At 41.7% G+C, this 24,816-nt stretch overlaps 1 protein-coding gene across 3 annotated transcripts in view; it reads left to right on the forward strand.

Moving 5' to 3' along the window:
- The window catches only part of LOC147449129 (agamous-like MADS-box protein AGL11), a 64,321-nt gene that overhangs the window by 9,335 nt on the left and 30,170 nt on the right, over nt 1-24,816 (forward strand). The window contains exon 3 of one of the 3 annotated variants that reach the window (XM_086521692.1): nt 8,771-8,840. The exons of 1 other annotated variant lie outside the window; for it this stretch is intronic. In XM_086521692.1, the coding sequence (XP_086377818.1) occupies nt 8,771-8,840 (70 nt within the window). Of the gene's footprint in view, nt 1-8,761; nt 8,841-24,816 lie in introns of all 3 variants that reach the window. One more of the 3 variants, XM_086521691.1, reaches the window with a different exon arrangement.

Genomic DNA, 24,816 nt, shown 5'->3' on the forward strand with positions numbered 1-24,816 from the left:
TTTTTTTACAAGAAGGTTGTTGATAGAGCGTTGTTGCTTGAATGCCTTTAAGAGAAATAATTAGGACACAAGAGAGATGGAGATAGGATTAGACGTAGAAGTAGGTTGGGCTTGGAGATAAAAAACAAAAATCAATAAATAACAAAGCGAAAAACACCTTACTTATCAACTCTTTGAGAGTATTTGCCAATTTGATGAAGATGGCAAGGGATAGAAGACTTCTGCCTTGATTTACTAGAGTTGATGTTTACAAGGATGCTTTCAAGTTTAGCTAGCCTTCCTCAAAGGCAAATGTAGAGCTAAAGGCTAATTTGACATGAATCCTCTCACTCCCTCTTGAATGGTTTTCAAGGAAGAAGAGGTCCCCCTTTATAGGTGAAGGGAACCCCCAAAGGTTACACAAGAAAGAGAAGAGTCAGTGTGAACAGAAACTGACAAAGTTTGAAATGAGTTGTTCCTACATGATGTGGTTAGACTCAGATCCACCATTTTGATCATATCTCCTCAATCATGGCTTTAAATAAATAAATAAAAATAGGAGCAAATAATTCAGCTCTTGAGCTACGACTCCCATTTTATATACGTTTTTCAAGTCAGATTGGAAACTTGTTTTAAAAAATTCACCAAAATAGGGTATCTTTTTGGCAGCAAATGTCTTCTTGTGGTTCCCTTAGCTTAAACTTCCACTTGATTTCAATGGACACTTTATGCAATATGAAAGCATGACATTGCTCCTAGACAAAGGTTTGTAAGTAGTCTCTTAATAAATGCATTAAAATGAGTGCATCTTTGAAAATCATGCAAGGTAGTGTCCCATTAGGATCTGATTCAATCCTAGTAGCTATTGAAAAGAAATATATGAAAAACACATAATGTATATATATATATATATATATATTGAAAGTTATCCTAGATATAGGATATAGATAGCGTGTGAGATGATTATGAGATAGTAGAAAGAAAGAACCAATGTTTTCTGTCCCAAGTTAAAGAGACAGAGCTATTGGCGCTTTTTTCCATAGTACTTTCTGATGGTAAAGTAAGAACATGTTATCCTTGAGATAAATATTAGGATGAGATAGAAAGTTGATTATTGTTCAGATATGTATATGTACATTATGAGAAATATACTTATGTATCTAAAAAGTTGCAATATAAATCTTGTAGCATTCGTTCTCACTATGTACATGTCACAGCATGACAACATATTTATATACCTCTATAAGAATAGATGTATGATCTTCTTTTACCATATACTATAATTTTTTTTATTTTTTATCATAATTATGTTTTTGGGAGTAAAAACATAATTATGATAAAACCTGTGGGAGTAAAAACGGTATTTGGGAGTAAAAACCGTTGAGTTGCATTGTAACTTCAAATTTTATTATTTCATGACTAACTTGAAAGATGAGGTATGTTGTAGATGAATGAACTATTGCCTTGTGAAATATAAGTAAAAATATTCTTTCATTCTTGATCATAGAAGAGTACCTTCAAATAGAAGTAGAAGTCTAACATCTCATCTCACGATTGGGTGGGACAAAGCAAAGAAGAAGAGGTTTAATATGTGGGATCCGAAACATATCAACAATGCTAGCAACAAATGTTTTGATATTGTAATGTTTAATATGTGGGGTCAAAAATATATTAATAATGTTTCACGATCATTTATCTCTATGTCTGGGTTATTATTCTTTGACCACTTTGGAAGAGTAACTGCTCATAATCTTCACAAGATAAATATTTTGCTTAACAAATATAATAGACCCTAATGTATTAAAAATTTTGTTAGTGTACATCACTCAGATGGGTAATTAACACCAGATGAGTTCTCTAAATATTTTTCTTGTCGACTATTTCACTGATCTGAATGTCAGCACCATCCATAGCGGTATATTAATACCAGTAAAAAATAGATCACTCACTCAAGAATGGTACGATGAACATGAGAGAGAGTATATATTTGAGTCCTTATTTTGAAGAGACGTATGAAAACTTTTCGATGATATACTTGAAGAATGAGATAAATTTCTCAGTTTCTCCCATGACCATCTTTAATTGCCCTAATATGTTTCCTAATTTTGGAGCAACAACTAGCTCAAAGCTTTGAATTATCTCATCTTCTGACACGCAATGCAACTCCATCTCCTTTGCATACTCGAGCAGGTACTTGGTTACATCTTTGCCACTGAACTGATCCTTTCTGTTGACGACTGCTTGTATGGCTTTGGTTGCTAAAATCTGCCTTCTTTCAGTGGCATGTTGTTGTTGCATAAACATTGCAAATTCTTGAAACATTTGCATTGTTTCTCGATCAAAATGCATACCATGTTGCTCCACATGATCACCCATGGTTACCCACAAACTCTCACCCAGGCAGATTTACATCAGGTTCACCAAAAATATGTCGAGAAGTTTATGGTCTTTCCAAGAAAGCACCGGGCTTTTGGCTATGAGAGTTTGCAAGAGAAATTCAAAAACTATATGAAGAAGTTATACCATAGATGCCATGAAGTCTAGGGTTTAAAAGGAAGTGAAATCAAAGAATCCCCACTCTTTCTCTTTTGCACTCACACACACAAAGAAAGAACACAAAAGAGCATATCAAAACAACACAAAGATGAAAACATCAATGGTCGTATCGTATCATGGGTAATATGAAAGGGTTAATAGATGAGTATATGGCGGCCAATCTTTGTTGACCAAACATGCTACGTATTGTCCTTTGGAATTGTTTTGTGCTAACCATAATATATATGTTTTGTCTAGTGATTGGGATTAATTCTATGTAAAAATCCTCCATGTTCATAGCAAGATGACTATACTTATGTCAAAAGAAAAATTATAGTCTATAAAGGGGGGGGGGGGGGGGGGGGGGGGGGGGGGGGGGGGGGGGGGGGGGTAAGTATGATGGGAGATGGAAGAAGTATTTCATTGAGCCATTCTGGGCCAAAGAGAAACACTATACATTGTTGAAAGTGTATTTTACGGTTAATCCATACATTAATTATAATAGATCGCAGAGAGTAAAAGCGATAGAAATTAACATCATGTAGATTATTCATCTGGGATAACTCTAGATTGCCCAACAAACAATCTATACCAAAAATAAAGTAATGTATTTTTATTTTTTTTAAAGAGACTTGAAAATTGGAGGTCTTACATGCTCCCGTACTTGAAAGATTTGAGGTGTTCTCGTATCAACATGAAGTCTGTATAATTATATCTCAAAATTCCAAGTAGTATATTCTTCAAAATAAGTTGACAATTTAAAAAGATATTCAATAACGATATTCGAGTTACGAAGAGGTTTGATTCTATTCTAGAGAACTAACATTAGAAATAGATAAGACAAAATCATCAAGAATGTGATTTGGTCGATCGAGTCACTGAAATGGAAAATATTATATACCTTCATATGGGATGGTAGCAATAATCGATAAGCTTAATCATTTATCCTTTATTTGTTAAAAAAAATTCACAACATCACGCACTAAGTTAATTTCCTACATTTACCAATTGATAAAGAGTTATATTATACTTTACTCTCAAAAACATCTAACTTCATCAAAGAGTCGAGGAGATTGTTTAGGGTCAGCATATCTGATCTTATGTCTATCTTGAGCAGACTTTATATCTTGGCGTATAAGGTCAGTCTATCATTGCATCATGTCCAATATGTCTTTGGATACTTGAACTCTTATAAGTGGATATGTCCCTTTAACGATGTAAGACACTCATATATGTAATGATTAAACATGAGACATCCCAATTGTATCTTAGAATATGTATACTCTATCAAATACAAATACTTGGTCCATTTATTCTATTCATGCATATAGAAAGTTTGCAATATGTCCTCAATAATCTGATTAGTTCTCTCCATTTGGCCATTAGTTTGAAGATGGTAAGCAGTAATAAAGGCCAACTAGATCCTTGTGATTGAAAATTAGGATTTTTGAAAATTTAAAGTAAACTTTACATCACAATCTGATATATATTATGCAGCGAGATAAACCATGACATATAATAATAACTTTTATGATTTAGGAGAGATAAAAAAATATGTACTCTTAAGATCAATATATAAGGTAATATATTTACCTTGATATTATGTGGGGTTCAAATTACTGAAAACTATTCATTAGCACCTTGATGTACGAATGCAGTATGCACATATATATTTGTCTGATTTTTGTCGGCTCAAGCACCTGAAACTCTATTGGCTTAAGCTCTTCCTTGAGGTTGTTTGCTTCCTCCTCCTCCTATCGGACAAGGTGATCAATTAAAGTTAATACTATTCTTATTGTTAGATGATCCATTTCTCAAAAATATGGATTCCTTGGTCTAAAACTCCCTTGATTCTTAGGTATTCTTTGGATTTGGTTGAAGTTCTGCTGAGTTAGAAGAGATCTCAGGATAAAATTCCTAAAATTTTAATGTAGATTCTAGTTCTTATTCTCATAATTATTTGCCAATCTAGTATAGTATAAATGACTAAATAGATAACCTTTGGACTGACGGTCAGGATCAAGTCAAGTGGAGTAGAGGTGATCCCATCTAGCCTTTATACGCAACAAATTCTCTCTTCGCTGCTGTGAATTTAAGGATCTTGATGTATTTCTAAGTCAAGGTCTTTTGATTTCACGTATAGGAACATACTCTGCATTTCACTTTCTACCAGTGTATCCGCATCAAGGATATCTGTAAAATTTATAAGTTATGGACTCTAGAGTCTAGTTTTTCAAGATTGTATAAATTTGTTGATACAAAACATGCTACATTGATTTTTTATAAGTTGTGGACTATTGAGTCATGTTCATTGGAGCATACTTGATAAGGATAAAATATATTAGTAATATGACTCTAATTCTTTGGTTCCTTGAGTACAATCAAGACATTTATTTATGCGACCGGAGTGATGTATCTTATGTTGATAATTCTTTATAACAACCAATATACTAAATTAATTTCTATATATCATAAAAAGTAGTGTATTCAAAAAATTCTTAGTACATCACCTACAATGGACTTAAAAACTCCTTAGTAGTTCTAATGTGATGCACTTGTTGAATCTCATTGTGACATTCTTCAAGTATCGGATGATGCTGAAAAGTATTTACAACAAATATAAATGGCCAATGGACACAGGATATGGTTGGATGGTCAGAGTGGCAAACAATTCATCAGGTGAATTGTATGCAGCATGTCCAAGTGTAAAGGTGACAATATGTGATGTAAAGGTTGAGCAAAACTTCTTTATACAGGACACATCTTCATATCATCTTAACCTTGGACAACCCTACATTGTGGGAGTTCAAATGGAAACAAAGGTAATGGATGATGGTTTAGCTTATGCCAGGATATGAAGCAAAGATGGTAAACGTACTGTTCAATTTCTCATAATTTGTGTAAACCATGAAAGAAATCGTAACAACCTCAGAGATCATCCTACCAAAGGTGAGCAAAGAGTTTCATGACCATAGGGAAATGATGGATTTTGGCCAAGTACCATTGTAAAGCAGGATTGCAGTGGAACAAATAGATAAAGGGTCTTGTCTCATCCAAAAATAAGTGAAACTTTCTCAACGGGCTCCTTAATAACAAGGATTGGATCAGTATGTTTTAATAAACTTGAAGATTTGAAGAGATGTGAAAGGGAATATGTACATAGTGTACAAATAGGCATGAAAGAGAGTGGGTTGCTAGAGCCTACTGAAAGTGTGATGGGTTTGTGTGAACAAGTTTCTTTTGTAGATACTATGGGTGAGCTTGATGCTATAATGGAGTCTAGTTTACATCTTGAAAATGAAGTTATGGAAGTATGCTCTATGGAAATGTATCAAGTCATAGAAGCCTTTAAAGAAAACCAATGTTTTAAGCAAACAGTTGGCCTATAAGTCCATGTTGAGACTAAATACAAGAGTGTAGCAAAGAAGGTGAAACCAGTAGCTTCATCCTTACCACCCAACAACAGGGAAAAGATTGACCAGGCTTCTTTGCAACCAAGTTTGATGAACCCTAAAAACAACCATTCGAGATGGAGTGAGAGGATTCATGCCAAATTAACCTTTAGCCCTACACTTGCCTTTGAGGAAGGCTAGCTAAACTTGAAAGCATCCTTGTAAACATAAACTCTAGTGAATCAAGACCATGTAACTTAATGAGTTACGTGGTGCGACATGCTTGCCATGTCACTCTTCGAGTTACGTGGCCAAGGATGCTTGTTGCCATGTAACTCGGTGAGTTATGTGGCTTAATTTTTCATGTAACTCGGCAAGTTACATGGTGAACAACCACGTAGAATTAGGTGATCATGTACCCAAGCCTTAAATATTAGTTTTATTTTTTTAAGTCCTAAAATTTAACCCATTTTATTAATTGGGCTACTCAGCAAGAACCTATAAGCTGGTGAGGACTTCTTCTTTCTCCGGCTTCCCCCGTCTTGGACAAAATCCATCAACATGGATTCATAAACAGAAGGTCAATTTATGACAACATTTTGGCAGCAATGGTCGCTATTGAATATGCTCCTGTCACTAGGCAAGAGTGTGTTCTACTGCAATTGGATCGGGATAAGGCTTGACACGATCACATGGTCGTTCATTGAAGATGTCATGAAGTCTCTAGGCTTCGAGCCCGCATGTGTCGTCTGGTCAGCACTCTTTGTGCTATGAGCCAGTCGGAGCTTCTCTTCAATGAAAGGATTGTGGGGGCCTTCAAGGTAAAAAGATCTATTAAGCAGGGATGCCCCCTTGCCCCACTAATGTTTTCCATTAGATCCTATCCTTTGGTTACATTACTCGAGGACAGTGCGGCTAAAGGGGAGATTCAAGGATTAATTCTTCCTAACAACGATCAACTTTTGGCTAATCTCTTTGCAATGACTCCCTGCTTTTTCTCAAAGCATGTCCTCAGGTCATCAGGAAGGCTCCGGAAATTGTGCAAACGTTGGCTCTAGCATCTAGGTCAAAGTGTAGCGTGGAAATTCGATAATGATCTCCCTCTCTGAGAATGACTCATTCCACCCGTCAATGTGAACAAGGGAGATTATAACAAAAGGGAACATATTTCGAAACCTGGGAGCCCCTTTGGACGTGGATGTAACCCACAAGCAAAGATTCCTATGGGTGATGGAGAAAGTGAAGAGCAAGATGCGAAGGTAGAAGTATATGCTCCTCCCCTTTCCAAGCAGAATTAAGATTATCAATTCCTTCTTACTCCCCTACTTAGCCTTCAATGGGCCGTTGCTTAAATGGCCAAGTGCAAGTGGAAAGAGTTTTTGAAGCCGATTAAGAGATTCCTATGGAATAACAACATAAAGACTTGGCACCATGGCAGTGGGCTAAATGGGAGATTGTTGCCAGACCAATGGAGCAAGGCGGTCTTGGGATTCCTAATACTAGCATTCATGCGGAAGCCCTCTGTGCAAAGTGTGTGGTTGTGCTCGCAAAATAGGACCAGATGTGGGCTATTATGGATAAGGAGATGACGGATAGCTGTAAGATACGCTCAAAAGACGGTCTATGGAACGGGCTTGAAGTCCACAACAATCTGTTTGCCCTCGGTGGTCCATTCTCAAACTTAGGGGTATGGCAGGTGAACTCGCTCGGAAATGCAACAGGGCCACGAGTCTTTGGAATGGGGAGAGTTGTTTAGCTACTTTTAACAATATTTGGCACCCACCATGGCCACATAGGATGAAGGTTTTTGTGTGGAAGGTCCTCTGGGGAGCCACGCTAACTGGGGTGAAGGTATTCTCCAGGGGAATTGGTCCGGTCAGATGCTCTCAATTCAGATCAACTAGGAAAGACCTTGCTCACCTTTTCAAAGAATGCCCAAGGATTTGTGGTCTAGCAGGGAAAATCTGCAAATGGGTCCAGAAAACCTGGGAAATAGGATTCTTCAAGAATGACCTGTTCTTGGGAGGGAAGGTGTTCAAGAGTCAAGCACTTCACTTAGTCACACAAATTGTGGCTACTATTATTTTCGGCATGTCTAGCATGTGTGGAAGGCGAGAAACAATCGAATATTTGAGAACACATTGGAGATACCTAAATTCACGAAGATAGTCCAAGAAAGTAGGGAGGCGGTCATGGACTTCAGGAAACAGGTCAACTCTGATGAGTGGAGCAAGGCTGCTACTACTGTTATGTCGGTGTTTCTTGGGTGTAAGGGTGATATTATCACTTACATTGGGGTGGCTCCCCCATCAATCGATGTAAGGTTGACCTAGGGAAGCTGTCATGGCTCGGCTAATTGAGCATGGCAGGAACTTGTATTTTTTTCGCTATGTTAATATAATCCACTCACAATTGTGAGTTTTGCCCCAAAAAAAAAAAGGAATAAGGTTATGCTCGGTGGAGTGAAGCAATTGACCTTCTACCAAGATGGATCTTTTGGGCATTTGTAACCATAAGGATTGAAGATGATAGTAACTTGAGAAAGTGACTCATAATTATTATTAAAAATATTTTTTTAGTATTTTTTGGTCATCCTTCATATCCATTGAGTATAGGTCTTGGCTAGATAATAAACATGACTAGATGAATAGATGAAACAAGTTAATTGGGTCATAACTAGTTTCAAAATACTCAAAAAAGAAAAAATATATACACCCACATTCACACAAACACAGAAAGAATTGATAATTATCTACATACACATTCTCTCTCTCCCTCTCTCTCTCTCTCTCTCTCTCTCTCTCACACACACACACACACACACACACAAAGAATTGATTATCTACATTTCGTAGCATGGGAAGGGTTTTGGAAAGACATCAGCATTGCTCAACCTCCCAAGACCATAATGCAACCAATGTGCGTGAGCTACAGGTATGATTATCATTTTATAACTTTTCTTAGTAGCATTCAAGATTCAGAGTTTTGTTATACCATTTTTACTCGTCTCCAAATTATGTTTTTTGCTTCTTTTCATTATACTCGTGTCTCTATGAAAAGCAAAATTTGTATTATAAAGAAGCCTATATATTCCATGCATTTTTACCTCTACCAAGACATGCAAAAATCCATTCTAAACAAGAACATGCAACCAATTTTTTTGAGTATAACCAAAGTTTAATATATTAAATTTTTGTGAATGGAACAACCATGCATACATTGCTTATAATTGTTGTTTTGAGTGGGATGGATAAAGAATAGGTCTTATGAAGTTCACCTTTTTGGTGTTTAAAAAAATGGATCGTGATTGTACAAGAAAATTAATGTTTACTTTCTTTCTTGATGTAGCGTGTGGCATGTTATGCCCTGGGGACATTCGCTCTATGTAAAACTACTATCTTCATAGGCATTTTGCAAGAGCTGACTGGAGGCCAGTGGTGCCCTTGTTTAGACTCGCTTCGAGTTCTTGACGCTAGCATTGGCTTGCAGCTTGGGGTAGGTTTGCAGTGCCAATAGGAAGTAAATATTAAGGTTGTGAAGCGTGATCCATCATCCACTATCAACAGATCGTGATCCATTAGCGACTGTCGGTGTCTTCTTAGCTATGATCATCTGTCGGTGGATTGTCCTGCGAGTGGTGGCGGCTCCATCTCTCAACTGCTACACGTTTAGTTTCTAAAGTTTAGAGATTGATTGTAGGACTGCTAGCAATGGTTGCCTCACCCTGGAGAGTGCGATCCGTCGTCAGGGGAAAGTCTCAAAGGTTGAGAGATTAAACTCTTTACTTAAAGAGCTTACCGTAAAGTTTTCTTGTTCATGCCATGGAGGTAGAGGCTCTACCCACGGATGAAGATATCGTCAAATTCTCGTAGGCGCTCGTGGCTAGAAGAATGCCGTCTTTTGAGGAGGTCATGCCACTGGACGAGGGAGCGAGCCGGCATCGCGACCCTTGCATGACTCCTAAAGCCAGGCGACTTTTCGCCAAGGAGCCCATCCCTAGTGGCTAATAAATCTTTATCGATGGAAAAGCCCTTCGTAGATGTAGTCAAAAAAAAAAACATGCGACCAAGCAGCTAAAGGTTTCACGTTTGAGGTAAAGACCCTCAAGGCTGGTGTTCCTCAAGGTTCGATCTTTGCGAATGGAAACAAGGCGACAGCAGGCCCCGCAACGCTCAAACCAGGCGTTTCATTCGCAAGCATTCTAAAGGGTTATAGCTTTAAAGATAGTGCTAACCACACATCTCTTGAGACCCCAAGTGATGAAGGCCATGAGAAACTGAAAAATGACAATGCTCGGCTCGTACAGGAACTAAAAGAGATCAACAAACACATAGAGACAAGCCTAGGCTGGAATGTCTCTAAGACACCTAAGAGCATGGTAATCAATGTTGGAGCCGACCTAATAACTATTGGGCTTGCTTCGAGTGTAACAAATTTGGGCACTTTGCCAAGGATTGCCCTTTGAAGACTAAAGTAAGTGACAATGAAGGGGATCGGGGAGCACCACAGACGGAGAGTGAGAGAGAGAGAAGGAGACACACACACAAATGTGGGTGGGGAGACTCAAAGAGTGAGCAGCCCCCTATACACTTATGCTATGTATAAGGTATACAAGTCAGTGGGCCCCCAGACTCTGGGCGGCCGGGCAAGGCACAGACGCCTATACTCCAACAACCTCCCACTTAAAGGCGACTGTGCCTTTAAGCAAGGGAACCTAGTCTAAAGACTACAAAAGGTGAGAGAAAACCGCTCTCAACCGATGCCCACTGGCTGGCTGTGATCGTGTGCATCCGACTGTCCTGCTCCCGTGTAAGTCCATACACCACCAGACGTACCACACACCTACTGCAAGTATGTATGCAATACCTGCATATCTCCCTCGTGCACTATGCCATCATCAGTCAACAAACAACTGACAACCCCAACTGCAAATTCTCCCACTATAGCTGCGATATCCGATCTCAAGATCAACATCTCATACATGAGACCACCGAATGCCGATGCAATGCTAGCGGGCCCTGCTAGTTCTACGGAGCATGCATCAACATATATATCCGTGGCAATAGGCATCTCTGACTGACAAGGCGTGTCAGCCACATGCATCTCCTGACTGTCCGCAAAAGACGCATCAACCTGTCGTGCAACCTCAGAGCAAACCAGCTGCTCTAGATGTCTGCTAGAAGACATATCCTGCACAACTATATCCCCATGCTCACTGTCGAGCATAGAAAGAAATGACTGCATAATCGTTGACATCTCAGCCTCCTCTGCAATCATCCACTGCAAACATGACCACTCAATCTGCTGTGACTCACTAGAGCTCTCATGCTCTAACTCCGTATGCATAGACTCTTGCACAATGTCCTCCTGTCGTCACTCACTAGAGCAAGACCGCTCTACCTGTCTATCCTGCATAGAAGTATCTCGCACAACTGACTCTCTGCTTTGCTCAGTCACTAGCAAAGCATGCATGTCTGACTCTGTCACCTCTCTATGTGACTGCTCAATTCGTGCCCCAATAGTGTGCACAACGAGCTCACTACTCTCTACTCCATGCAAAGCATCCTGCAACCCACAAGCAAAAGAGACTCGCCTGCTCTCTCGCTGTCTACCTGGCTGCATGATCACAGAGACAACACCGTCTCTCCCGTGATCCACATGCAATGGGTAACCTGTACCACTCCTGGCACCTCTCGCAATCACTAGCGAATCCAAATGCATCACAAAATCTCGCTCTCGTAGCAAAATCTGACATCCACAATCTCTAAGCTGACCAATCGAGATCACACTCACTGTCAAATCTGGTACATAGCGCACATGTCGTAACAAGTAAGATGCACCACTCGATAATGACAGTCTCACATCTCCTGCACCTGCTATCGCATGCACCGATCCATCGGTCAAACGTACACTGCCAAGCATCCCGCTAGAATAGCTACAAAACCATTCACGATGCGGCGTGACATGAAACATAGCATCTGCGTCTAGCAACCACTGCGAAGGGAGTGCACTATCCACGTATAGCATCTCGTGCATAGCTCGAGGTAAAAGTGACATCCCCGTCACTAGTATACTCCGACACTACATGTGCCTCAACTGTCAAAGCAACTGAGTCCATGGCATCACTACATACATCTGTGAGACTGCCATGTCTCCTACGATGTCGCATACGACAAAAACAACGCCGTCTAACGTGTCCAGAATGACCACAATACCAACATATCACCTGTCGGCATACTCGTGAATGTACATGTCTCACACGAGTCCGTGATGACTCAGATCTATCATACATATCATGTAATCTGCGCCAAAGTGCTCTCGTAGTAGTCTCATACATAACAAGAGCATATACAGATTCTGCAAGGTGCAAAGAGAGTGTAGATAGTGCCATCTCCTCTAGCTCCTGCCACTGATCGTCAAACATGTTTGAAGGTCTACCTGCATCACCACTCAATGGTCCATGCAACCCTCGATGTGTCAATGCGTCAATCATACACTCTCTCCATGCCGCGAAGTCTGACCCATCAAACACCCGCATCTGTGAGAGGTCACAATCTGATCGATCACCTGTCTCTGCCATGAGCACAATGTAGCAAACTAGAAAGCAAAACCACCTCACCAACAACACCTAGAAACTGTCTACCAATATGGCCAGAAACACAATGTAAAACCTGTGAGACACAGTCCAAAATAGAGCTCCCGCAATGTCAATACAAGCCTCGCATGCTCTAGTATCACACTGCAATCTGTGAGCTAATCACCAAGCCCACACTGTGCGGTATCGATGCATACACACGCACAAATCTCCCACCTGCAGAGAACACCGCACGCAAATGCTGAGTGCAACCTGCAATCTCTACCTAGATCGCATAAATGATGCGCATAAAACTCCTGGGAAAATTTCGCCAGAGTTTCGACGCACAATGGCTATCAACACAAAATAACCATTGTCCTGCAAGCTCAATACAATGAGCAATCAATGCGCATCAAACTACACTCAACATACATCAACGGAGTGACCGCGCATAAGCAAACGCCAAAAGATTTGCAATCCGAAAACTTGATCGATGCGAAAACAATGCTCTCAAGAGAGCTCACCGGCACTTGAAAGTGCTCGTCAAAATGCATGTATAATGGGCATCAACCATGCGCCATAACCATATGCAAACCATCCGCAAAGACCATGAATCCAAGCACAAAATCACTGCCAAAGTATCCTGTGAAAACCAGTGAAAGAAGCTCCACCTGTGTGCTCCAAAAAACTGCGTCTCTCAAGAGACCGCTTCGGTGGTGTGTAAACGCCTCCGTACTTCGTTGCCCAAGTCTACCAAAAACCCTCAAACCACAAGCTTAACACAAGCTGCAATTGCATCTTCAGCTCAGAATTTATGCACTCAACTTCAAGCATCTCCCGTGCTTCCAAAAGTGCATCAAACTCGCACACAATGCGACAACAGAAAATCTGGAATTTCTGTATACAGTCAGTCTGAGCTGAATATCAGCAAAACGGTGAGGAATTTGCAAAAAGTTTCTTCTGCAAAGTTGTAGACCACGTCAAAACGGATGGGCTTAACGGACAGAATTCTCATATCTGCATTCTACAAGGAGAAAAACGAATCTGAAAACTGTGCTGCTGCGCACACAGTTTTAGGGCAGCACCTTACACACAATCTTCCATACTCCTTTCTGAGCTTCCACAAGAGCATACATCACTCTCAACTGAGCTCACAAGCTCCCATTGCATTCTCACAAAGCTTCCAAGCTTTCTTAATCTCTCTACCGTCGAGAGTGAGCGAGCTATCGCCTCGAAGCTCTCAAAGCCATCGTGCTCTCCGCGTTCACCATAGCTCTGATACCAATTGAAGGGGATCGGGGAGCACCACAGACGGAGAGTGAGAGAGAGAGAAGGAGACACACACGATGTGGGTGGGGAGACTCAAAGAGTGAGCAGTCCCCTGTACACTTATGCTATGTATAAGGTATACAAGTCAGTGGGCACCCAGACTCTGGGCGGCCGGGCAAGGCACAGACGCCTATACCCCAACAGACAACCCTACAATGCATAACGACTCAACAGGAGAAGATGGCCATGCCTTCGTCAAGGTTACAACTACGGAAGAGAGTGTTGATACAGGCAAGGAGAATGGAAGCCACAAGTGCAAAGGACGGAAAAGAGGCTATAATATACGACAAATAGGACACTTGTGCAGGATCATGTTGTGAAGATGAAAGAATTCACGCAGCAAATCCCTGAAGGCCCATCCAATGAGAAGGCTTTAGTCTCCCCGACTTCTAATTCTAAGCTTTTCACCGTAGCAACAGCTTCTATAATTCAAATCCCAGGGCTGAGAGGCATTGCTTGGCGACAAACGGGGGGGGGGGGGGGGGGGGAGAGAGAGAGAGAGAGAGAGAGAGAGAGAGAGAGAGAGAGATGTGATGCAATTCTGTAGCCCGGCCCCTCTCCCGTGAAGGTTCACTTGTGCATTTTGTTGCTAACAAAGACACAAATTCTTGGCAAAGCAACAGGGCGATCAATCGATCGATCGAGAGAAGAGAGATCAGAGAAGAGAGAATTATCCACAGGGAAGAGGGAGAGACAAAGACACTTGGAGAGAGAGAGAGAGAGAGAGAGAGAGAGAGAGAGAGAGGGATTTGTCTTTTCCCACGGATTTCCCGGTTTTTTTAAGGGTAAGCTTAAAATTTAGCCAAGATTTTATATAGCCAGTTGAAATACATTGAACCCCAGTTTTTTTCTAGGGAAAATTACCAAAATACCCCTCTAATTTGAGGAAATTCCCAAAATACCCCTCAAATTTCAAAAATTCCCAAAATCGATCGATCGAGAGAAGAGAAGAGAAGAGAGAGAGAAGAGAGAATTATCCACAAGGAAGAGGGAGAGACAAAGACACTTGGACAAAGAGAGAGAGAGAGAGAGAGAGAGAGAGAGAGAGAGAGGGATTTGCCTTTTCCCATAGCTTTCCCGGTTTTCTTAAGGGCAAGCTTAAAATTTAACCAAGATTTTATAATTTTAGCCAGTTAAAATACATTGAACCCCAGTTTTTTTCTAACACCGTCCACAGCATCCCTGCAAGATTCCACGTAATTTGACATTTTGAGCCACACTCAGGCGGAACTTGAAATTCCTCTTGCATGCCCAATAGGAGTCAACCCGAGGACATTCCGCTCAGAGAGAGCATTCTGTCATAGGCCATGACACCCTTGTGCGTGCGCATTGTCAGCTTTACTCCAAAGCATTAAAAAGAAAAGGTTATTCTCCTCTTGTCCCTCGTGCGAGTGGTTCCACCATCCACCATCTAGCAACCACACGTCAGCCCTGCTCGTACGACAATGCCATCAGCCGCCAACTCCTCCTGCCCTTTGCTAGGTCACCTTACATTTGTCACACGTGCTGGCTACTTTTACCATCTCACCTTTGCTTCCCAATGAAACTAGGTAAGGTAGAATCACATTAGAGAGGGACTGCTTCTATGTCCCATTCCGCCGTCCAAGTGTTGGCTTCAGTGTGTGGGAGACACAAAAAGAAATATCTCCCTAGCACTAGACTCGTGGAAAGAAATGTATGCATCGAAAAATATTCAATTTCCCCCCCCCCTTTCCTTTCCTTAAAAATAAACTCAATAAAGAAATTCATTTTCACAAAGTAAACACAACACAACGATCGAACTCCCAACATCGAGGTCGCGATAAGCATTTGAACCCAACCAATCTGCCTTGCGACCTCTCGTGTTCGTAGTGCTCCCACCAGTGTTTGCGAAAAATATGTCTCAGCTTAATATCCTGCCGTTTTCAATTTCCAAAATGCCGGTTGAGCGCAAGGGGAAAAGGAGAAATTCCGGCCCAAAATAGAGAAAAATAGTGTAAAAACCTAAAAAAAGTAACCTAATTTTCTAAATTTTCCTCTTGGCAAATTCAAGGAAAGGCATTTTGTATGTTTGGGAAAACGATTTTTCCCGAACACTGGCTCCCCCATATTTATAAAAAAAAGTTGACATGCGCTACAACCCCCCTCTGATCCAAAGGCCACTTGCCTGCTACGTGCAACGGCATCTGGCTTTCATTGTGCTCATCTTCATTGTACTTTCCTTGGCCATCATCTTGCATGCACGTGCCTCTTCGCTTCGTTCCCAAAAAAAAAAAGGGTCCACTTCATGTTCGTTATAGAAATTCCACCTCGCCAAGTTGGCTTTCTTTTAAAGCCCAAAATCTGGACAATTTAGTGGCTAGTCTAGCTCATTACGTCCTTGGTCAAATAGAGTCATCTGTCATAAGCCACAAAGCTACGAACAATTTGTGTACGTTGTGTAAGTCCATGCCAAAAAAAAAATCCATCTACATGTTCATGCTACCTCGCGCAAGCTACACCCGTCAACTCTCTACCTTCTGTTCTTCTGTGGCACCACACATGGCACTCCATTCAGCTCCTTCGGCCATGTCCATCCCATCCTTCCCCAGACTCGCACCACATGCCAATAGAAAAGAACAGACTGAACAGACTTTTAGCACTTCAATAACAACTGAACTGAAAGAGCACTACAAGATGTTGTGTGCTCTTGTGACGCTGTTAGCGACGGAAATACACTGGGTTTTTATAACCCCCGGTGTCGCTAATAGCGTCGCTACGAGAGCGTCGCTATATGCGTCGCTATATAGAGACGCTCATAGCGACGGTCATAGCGACGGTTATAGCGACGTTTACACAAAAGTCTATAGCGACGCTACAGAGCCATAAATAGCGACGGTTATAGCGACGCCCGAGAGAAAAAAAATTTAGTGACAGGGCATTGAATGCCCTGCCACCCATCAACCATATTGTACTTGATTCACTTTTTAAAAAAAGTGCAAGGGTAGATAATAGACCCAAAATAGTCACCCACAAGACGCATTGTTTGCAAAATTGACAAGCGTAAAATTGACAATTGTACACATCATAGGCAAAATGAATTGATTGGCAAATGTAATAATGACAATTGTACAGCATCATAGACATAAAGAATTGATTGGCAAAATGAACTGCAGTGACAAATGTAATAATATACATGGTTCAAAAAGACGTATAAAATCCGTCTCATGATACATAAGCTATGAGAAACCCTAAACTAATGCTATCTAGCTACGGCTAAACTGACGTCGTCTAGTCAGACGTCTCATCGTGTCCAAGCGGCGTATCTGTCGGATTCTGCAAAAAAAAAAATAAGACAGCTTTCAGTAAGTATAAACATATAACGACATTTATAAAACAATACAAAAAATAGAAAAGAGTAAACCCTAATACTAACCATGCCGCCGCGAGAACTGAGAATGTCCATCAGGGCGTTTAAGCCCTTCCTGCCTGCGTACTCGCGCTCGTACGGTGTGGGATCACGTCCTATCATCGACCACTGTCAAAACATACAAAGATTTCATTATGTTAGAATTAAAAAACTCATAAATCCTAAACTATCGAACATAAAGAGCAATGCGAAAACACTTACAAAATCGGCCTCAAATGATGCCCATCCACCGCTCCCCAAGTGGTGCGAGCTCCCTACCTCTACTCGCGCTCTGGTTGCATCCTTTTGTTGCTTCCACTTGTCGGATTCTCGCGCGCTGCTTTCTTCGCATTCTTCCAATCTTCTTTGGCCAGCCAATCTGGCCTGTTCCACCCATGCTTGATTGCTTTTTGCACTTCGAAACGCTTGTGTTTGCAGTATTCGCGCATTCGAATATTCATCAGGTCTTCATTGAAGTGCTGATCCCGTGTTGAAACGGGAAACTCATCATGAAGTATGCTGATGACTCTGGCTTTTAAATCACTTGGTACTTCACTCCATTTGTTTAGTATGTAGTGTCTAAACAGCTGAGATCAAAGACCACGCATGCGCGAGATCACCTTCTTCCCGTCATCATCCATGATGATGCTCCCGCTGAAGTCGACGGAGTAAGGCAAGCCCTCTGGCCGGTGACGCGTGAACCTGGGTGTCCCGGCAGGGGTCTCTAGCGGTGTGTCGATGGGGGTACGGACGTCAGGTGTCTCCATCAGCGTCTGGGCCCCGAAGCGAGGAGTGTCGAGTGGGGTGGCTCCTGGCGGAGTAGGTAGAGGTGTATAGCTACTAGGAACAGTCAGCCGCGCAAAACCTGGTGTAGATGGCGATGTTGTGGCTGGTGTGGGGGCGGGCAAAGAAGGGGAGGGTAAAGAGCTTCGTCGAACACGAGGCGGTGTGGAGGCATCGGCGGCGGAATCCCCACAACAACCGCCACCACTAGAGCGCCGGTGTCTAGACAAGTGTGAAGATCGTCTCATCGACACCGAAGCTTCGGAGCGCGCCGGATGCTCCGAAAGAGAGGGAGATGCGGATGGAGTAGGAACGCGCGATGATGCGCCAGAGAGATGACGCTCCACGTATTACTGTCTCTGCTGCGGTAACAAAGAAGAAAGAAACTCCTCATCATCCATACCTGCATTAAACACACGAATATTTAAACTTAATATTGAATAAATAGAGTAGACAATGACGCAAAGACCATTAAATACAATGACGTAATGACGCATATAAATACAATGACGCAATGAATTGAGTGATAGAAGAGGCAAGTCGAAAACTCAGAATTTTCAATCAAAAGATGTGAGCGCGAGTAGAAAAGAGCGTTATACACCATGGAAGGTACTTGGAGAGCCAGAGCTTTTACAACACGGAGCAAAATTGTTCAAATACAATATTTGTGGCTTTAAGAGATCTCTCTCGATCTCATCCTCGCATAACTCAGCATAACTTCCTATATCTATATAGAGCTCTCCATTTAAACACATATCCTCTGTTTCATTTTGTAGCTCCTCTGCATGCACCCCATATAGAGTAGTAGCATCTTGATGCTCGTCTGGCACCACCGCAGCGGCTTCTGATTGAGCATCTTCTCTGATCTCCTCCATTGATGCCGTTGTGATTGGCACATGGTAGCCTTCATACATCCTTGCACTACGAGGGGCTACCTCTATGACGTACCACCAGTTTGATGTAGACTTTGTAGGATGAAATATTACCTTCCAGAGCCACATAACTTACATGAGAGCTTTCAAGCACATAACTTGTAAAAGGGGGATGTTAACTATTTACATACTTACTTGTTCACAATGCTCGGGTAGTACGAAAGTGTCTCTTAGGTCAGTCCATTTCTTAGTAGAATCCACCTCAAGAAAATCAGACTCTCCTCTACGCACAGTAGCGTTGCGACTCTCCATGATTATCTTGAACCATTTCACGTCGAACAAGTCGACAAAAAATCCTCTGTAATCGATCCTCAAAATCTCTTGTAGCGTGCCGAAGTAAGTGAGTTCCGCCACCACAGGATCTGCATCAGAGGAACGTCGTCGACTAGACTGTTCAAATTTTGCCATGATTCCACAATCTTGAGTAAAACGCTTTTTGTCGATCCGTTCCACCCTAAAATGCCGACCTTTACACCATGCTGCTGTGTATGACTTATACTACAACGAACAAAGATTATGAGTGGCCGTTCAAACGTTTAGAAATAAAGTCACTAGCTAGTCGTACATTGCAAACTTACCTTGGTCGTGCAACCCCGAGAGTACTCCCACTCTTCCTCAGTCACTTCGTCACCGCATTGTTGTGCGCTTTTCAATTGGTTGCGCAACCATCTTAAGCTCATGAATGTTGGTAGGCTCTCCGGACCCGTCGGATAGTGCATCGGTGGTCGTCTTCCCCGTCTCCACTCGATTCGTGCCCTTTGTCGCTCTTGCTTTGCATCCTCATATTGTGAAATCCACTTTTGCATCACTGGATTGTGAAGCATGCAAAATCGGTTGATTTTAGCCTCTAGATCTTCCGTCATCTTCTTCTCAACACCGAGATTGCACATGACAATCCCAGATATGCGCTCATCATCTATGGTTCTCCATAGCGTGTCCCGGGCTTTGTCAAATCCGTCTAGCCACTCTCCAATGTACACTAGGGACTCTGATACCAACCAACCTTCTGCCATGCTACCCTCCGGACGTGCCTTTTGACGCACATATCCCTTAAGCGTTTTCATGAAACGTTCTAAGAAGAACATCCATCCGGAATGAACTGTGCCAGCTATTTCCACCTCATCAACTATGTGAACAAGAAGATGCACCTGAATGGTTAGCATGGTAGTAGGAAAATGTTTCTCAAACATGCACACAAGCTCCGCAGCATTTAGTTTGGCAAATGGTATGGAGTCTACGTTGATCTCCTTTTGTGAGATCCATTGCACCAGCTTTGCAAGTTTGTAGATTGTGTTACGGATGTCGAGAGACAAACATCCCTCAATGGCAACCGGTAAAATAAATTGTAAAGTATGTGCAGCAATGATATTAAAGTCCATGCTTGTGGACCATGCTTGTGCAGACATCCTTGGTGGCTCTCTTCCCAAAAAGCCGTCGCGTAACACATGATTCTCTAGAAGATACGCTTGATGACCTTCGTAGATTTGCTTCTTCAGTGAGGGCACCCTACGTGCATTCAGTCTAGGTCCACATGTGACACATGCTCTGTATCCGCTTGTTTGAAGCCCTGCATGTATACACATGATAATAGATCAACTATGGGAAAAAACAAGATTTACAGTGTCTGAGTGAGGAGTGTCAATAGATCACCTGAGCATTCTGTTAGCCCGGGATAGTCATGCATGGTCCACATTAGAATGCCTCTGATCAAAGCATTTCGTCGTCCTGTGTGTCGGCTCATATCCACCACCTCTATGCCAATCCACAATTGTTGTAGCTCTTCCAATAGTGGACGAAGATACACATCCATATTCTCCACTTTATATCGCTCTGGCACAATCAAGCTTAGCCATAGGTGCCCCTTCTTCGTAGTCAACCACGAGGGAATGTTGTAGTTGACGATGACAACGGGCCATACACTGTAAGATGTTGATCTTTGACCAAATGGATTTACGCCATCCATAGCCAGGCCTAAGCGCAAATTTCGTAGCACACCATCCGAAGATTTATTCTCCTCATGCCATGATGCTAGGGCGGCCATGGACTTACATTCGAAGAAATGCTTGATGCGAGGAAGCAGAGGAAAATGTCGCAAAACCTTTTGTGGAATTTTTGTCCCGTGGAGATCTACTCGATATCTTTCGGAATCACATTTCGGACACTTCTCCATGTCTATTATTCCCCTCTGAAAAGAATGCAGTCATTAGGACAAGCGTGGATAGAATTGTAATCCATCCCCAAGTTTCGCAAAATCTTTCTTGCTTCATCTCGGGAATCTGGCATCACATTGTCAGCTGGTAGTATGTGCTCTTTAAGCAATCTACACAACATAAAAATACGATACAGTCGTGTAAAAATCTATCAGATCATTATACATTTAGAGTTTTATTAAAGTAAACTAATTGTAATAGATCACCTGAAAAGCGCTATGACGCTAGTGTCACTCCATCCAAACTTTGCCTGCATGTTGAGAAGAACCAGGAGTGCTTTCAATGTAGACATACGTGCTCCATTATACAATGGCGTATCGGCTTCACTCTTCATATCATCATAGATAAGCCTTTCTGAATCCATGATCGTCTCGATCATTTCATCAATCTCGGGCTCAAACATTGCCTCGTTGGGAATGTACTCTGCATGATCATCCCCCGAGCTGTCAAAGGCTACATCTTGTGGCCTCACATATGCTGCTTGACCAAAGCGCCTGCGAACACGTCTATTGGGTTGCAAGAATGCTGCTTGTTGGCCAGTGTCAGAGTCCGACGAGTTATAATTCGCAACAACTCGATCTATAATAGATGGATCGAACTCGCCAAATTCGCGAACGTGCTGCAAAGAAACACGTCTTGTCCGTCGCACAGCATGCTTGCATTGATTACAAGGACATAAGACCCTCGTTGAGAGATAGGTGTTTCGGTTGGACGGTCCCACATCCTCGTCACTACTTTTTTTTTTTTTTAATTATAACCTGGACAACAAATTTAATATTCTATTGGCATTCTTCGTCTTATCTCTCTCTCTCTCTCTCTCTCTCTCTCTCTCTCTCTCTCTCTCTCTCTCTACCTCACATTCTCTAGTCATGTCCAATCCCCGCACACTTCGGTCTACAGGTGCACGGAGATCTGAACCACCGGGTTATAATCTCGTCTTTATTGGTCAATACCTATATTTGTGGGTACAAGAAATCTACAGACCCACGTCTACATGATACTGCATGTAGTGGACAAAACTCCTTTGCCTCTTCTCTAGCTGTAGCACTTCACAGCATCTTAACATCTTTTCATCGTAGATCTTTTCACTGTTCGTCTAACTCTAAACCCTAAACCGTAAGTAATTCTTGCGTGGACTCGATCTAACGTAAATAAGCGTAAATCTAAATAAACGTAAAGCTAACTAAAAATAAACCTAAGTCTAATTTAACGTAAGTCTACATCTAACTTAATCTTTAACGTCTTTTGGGATAGTTTCCTACGACGTTAAAACTCTCTTCTTCTTGTGTGTGTGGGTAAACCTAAATAAACCTAAGTCTAATCTAATATAACATAAATCTAAATCTAACGTAAATTATGTTATATTAAAAACAAAGAACTAAACTAACAAGGATTATAAGAACCTTAAAACTGATTTAACACATAATTTTTCACATAACTCGGCAAGAGTTGGCATTCTCATCACTAAAGATGTGAGAGTTAACTTCTAGCGGTGACGCTGCCTCATCTCCATCCACATCTGACGACAGCAATTGGCCCTTTGGACCGTTCTTGCTCTTGTTACTAACTTTGAAGTTGTTGTTGAATGACTAGATGTTGTCTAGATGGTCATTGTCGGGGATGTAGTGACTCTTGCCGCCCTGAAGATCCACCTTCTTCCCTATCTTCTAAAGACATTTCACCAGTACTTTTGGATCGACGGAGCCCACCATGAGTGAAGGCAACAATACCCTATATTCCATTGAGGGCTTTCTTCACCCGCTTCATGCAGGCATCGCAGTCTATGGAGACCTAAATCTAATCTAATATAACGTAAATCTAAATCTAGCGTAAATAAACGTAAATCTAACTAAAAATAAACCTAAATCTAATCTAATTTAACTGAAATAAACCTAAATTTAATTTAACGTAAATCTACATCTAACATAATCTTTAACGTCTTTTAGGATAGTTTCCTACGACGTTATAACTCTCTTCTTCTTGTGTGTGTGCGCGTGTGTGGATGTGTGTGCCAATAAAAAGAGATAAATGGTATAACCTTTCTATCACCCATGCCAAGTATGATAGATTGGTTATGCCATTTCCCTCTTGAACAATAGGTCTTGAGTTCAACTCCTCGTCGGCTAGATCTTTAGGTCTTTTAATTTTAATTAGTTTCCTACGACGTTAAATTAGTTTCTCTCTCTTTCTCTCTCAATGTGTGCGTTTTTTTGTTTATGCATGTTTTCTCTCTCTTTTCCTCTCTCAATGTGTGCGTTTTTTGTTTATGCATGTTCTCTCTCTCTTTTCCTCTCTCAATGTGTGCGTTTTTTGTTTATGCATGCTCTCTCTCTCTTTTCCTCTCTCAATGTGTGTGTGCATTCTTTGTTTATGTATGTGTGTGTGCGTTTTTGTTTATGTTTGTACTCTCTCTCTCTCTCTCTCTCTCTCTCTCTCTCTCTCTCTCTCTCTCTCTCTCTCAAAAACACTATGTGTGTGTGTGTGTGTGTGAGAGAGAGAGAGAGAGAGAGGAAGAGAGAAAGAGGGGAAGGGAACATGAGAGTGAGGAGAGGGAAGGAGCATACATGGCTCTCCTTCCTCTCCTCGTGTGTGTGTGTGTGTGTGTGTGTGTGTATGTGTGTGTGTGTGTGTGTGTGTGGAGAAGAAAGAGAGAGAGAGAGAGAGAGAGAGAGAGAGAGAGAGGGAGAGCGTTACCTACTCCTTGCTTGAAGGCGCCGAAAAACTCAGATCTGAGATCTGAGTTTTTGGGCGCTCTCTGTTATTTTTTTTAGCCCAGCCGGTGTCGCTATGAGCGTCGCAAATTTACAAGTAAATTTGCGACGCTCATAGCGACGCCGGGAAAAAAAAAAATTGAGCGTCGCTGTGTGAGCGTCGCTAATATGAATAGCCTCTTGTAGTGGAGAGAGACGGCACACGACACGGAGTGGCAGAATTCCACCCCAGAGAGTATTGGCCCCAAACCTAAGCGCCCCTTTCGATATTTCTTTATATTGCATCAACCCAGTATAAGTTGGTAGTCTAGACTCTGTACCTTCTCCAAGAAGCATGCCAGAGAATGAGCCCTAACCTCATATTTAAAGGCCCTTGGGTTGAAAAGCAGTTACAGTAAAAAGCCTTTAAAACTCAAAAGCTTCTGCTCCAAAAGCAAAGCCAAAAAGCTACCAACGTAAATCATGGAAATCCGTACAACTTGCCACATCATCATCCATCGCAAAACGTGGAATTCCGTACAGCTTGCCACGTCATCATGACAGTGCAATTTTTGGAAAATCTGCCACATCATCAGTTTGTGTGTGTGCAGGTCCTGCTTTATTTCAATCCTTTATGTCACTTGGGGCCCCATCGGACGGGGTCCCCATAAGTTGGTAGGACTTCTTCTTCTGTTACTTGTTCTTCTTAGGGTTTAGGCCCCTCGGCCGGCATCTGTAAATTGGCTCCATTCTTTAGGCTTTGACACGTCAGCAGTTTGTTACATTTTCCCTTTCATTTTCTGTCCCTTTTATTTAAACCTCCCTCTGACATCTTTTTATATTCCCAAGCAAAAGAAATGTGTGCAACCCTATCTAACTTTTTGATACTAAGTCCTTAAATTTACCATTGTGAATCCTCGCCAAAAAGAAGGTTGTAGTCCTAGGTGAGTGCATCTAAAATCTTAGGCAATAGGTTGTGTAAGCATGTTGCTATTCCTAAATCTTTTGCCATGTATCTTGAGCAG

The sequence above is a fragment of the Adiantum capillus-veneris genome, chromosome 10, assembly GCF_014529385.1.
Source record: "Adiantum capillus-veneris isolate H3 chromosome 10, ASM1452938v2, whole genome shotgun sequence".
Taxonomy (NCBI): domain Eukaryota; kingdom Viridiplantae; phylum Streptophyta; class Polypodiopsida; order Polypodiales; family Pteridaceae; genus Adiantum; species Adiantum capillus-veneris.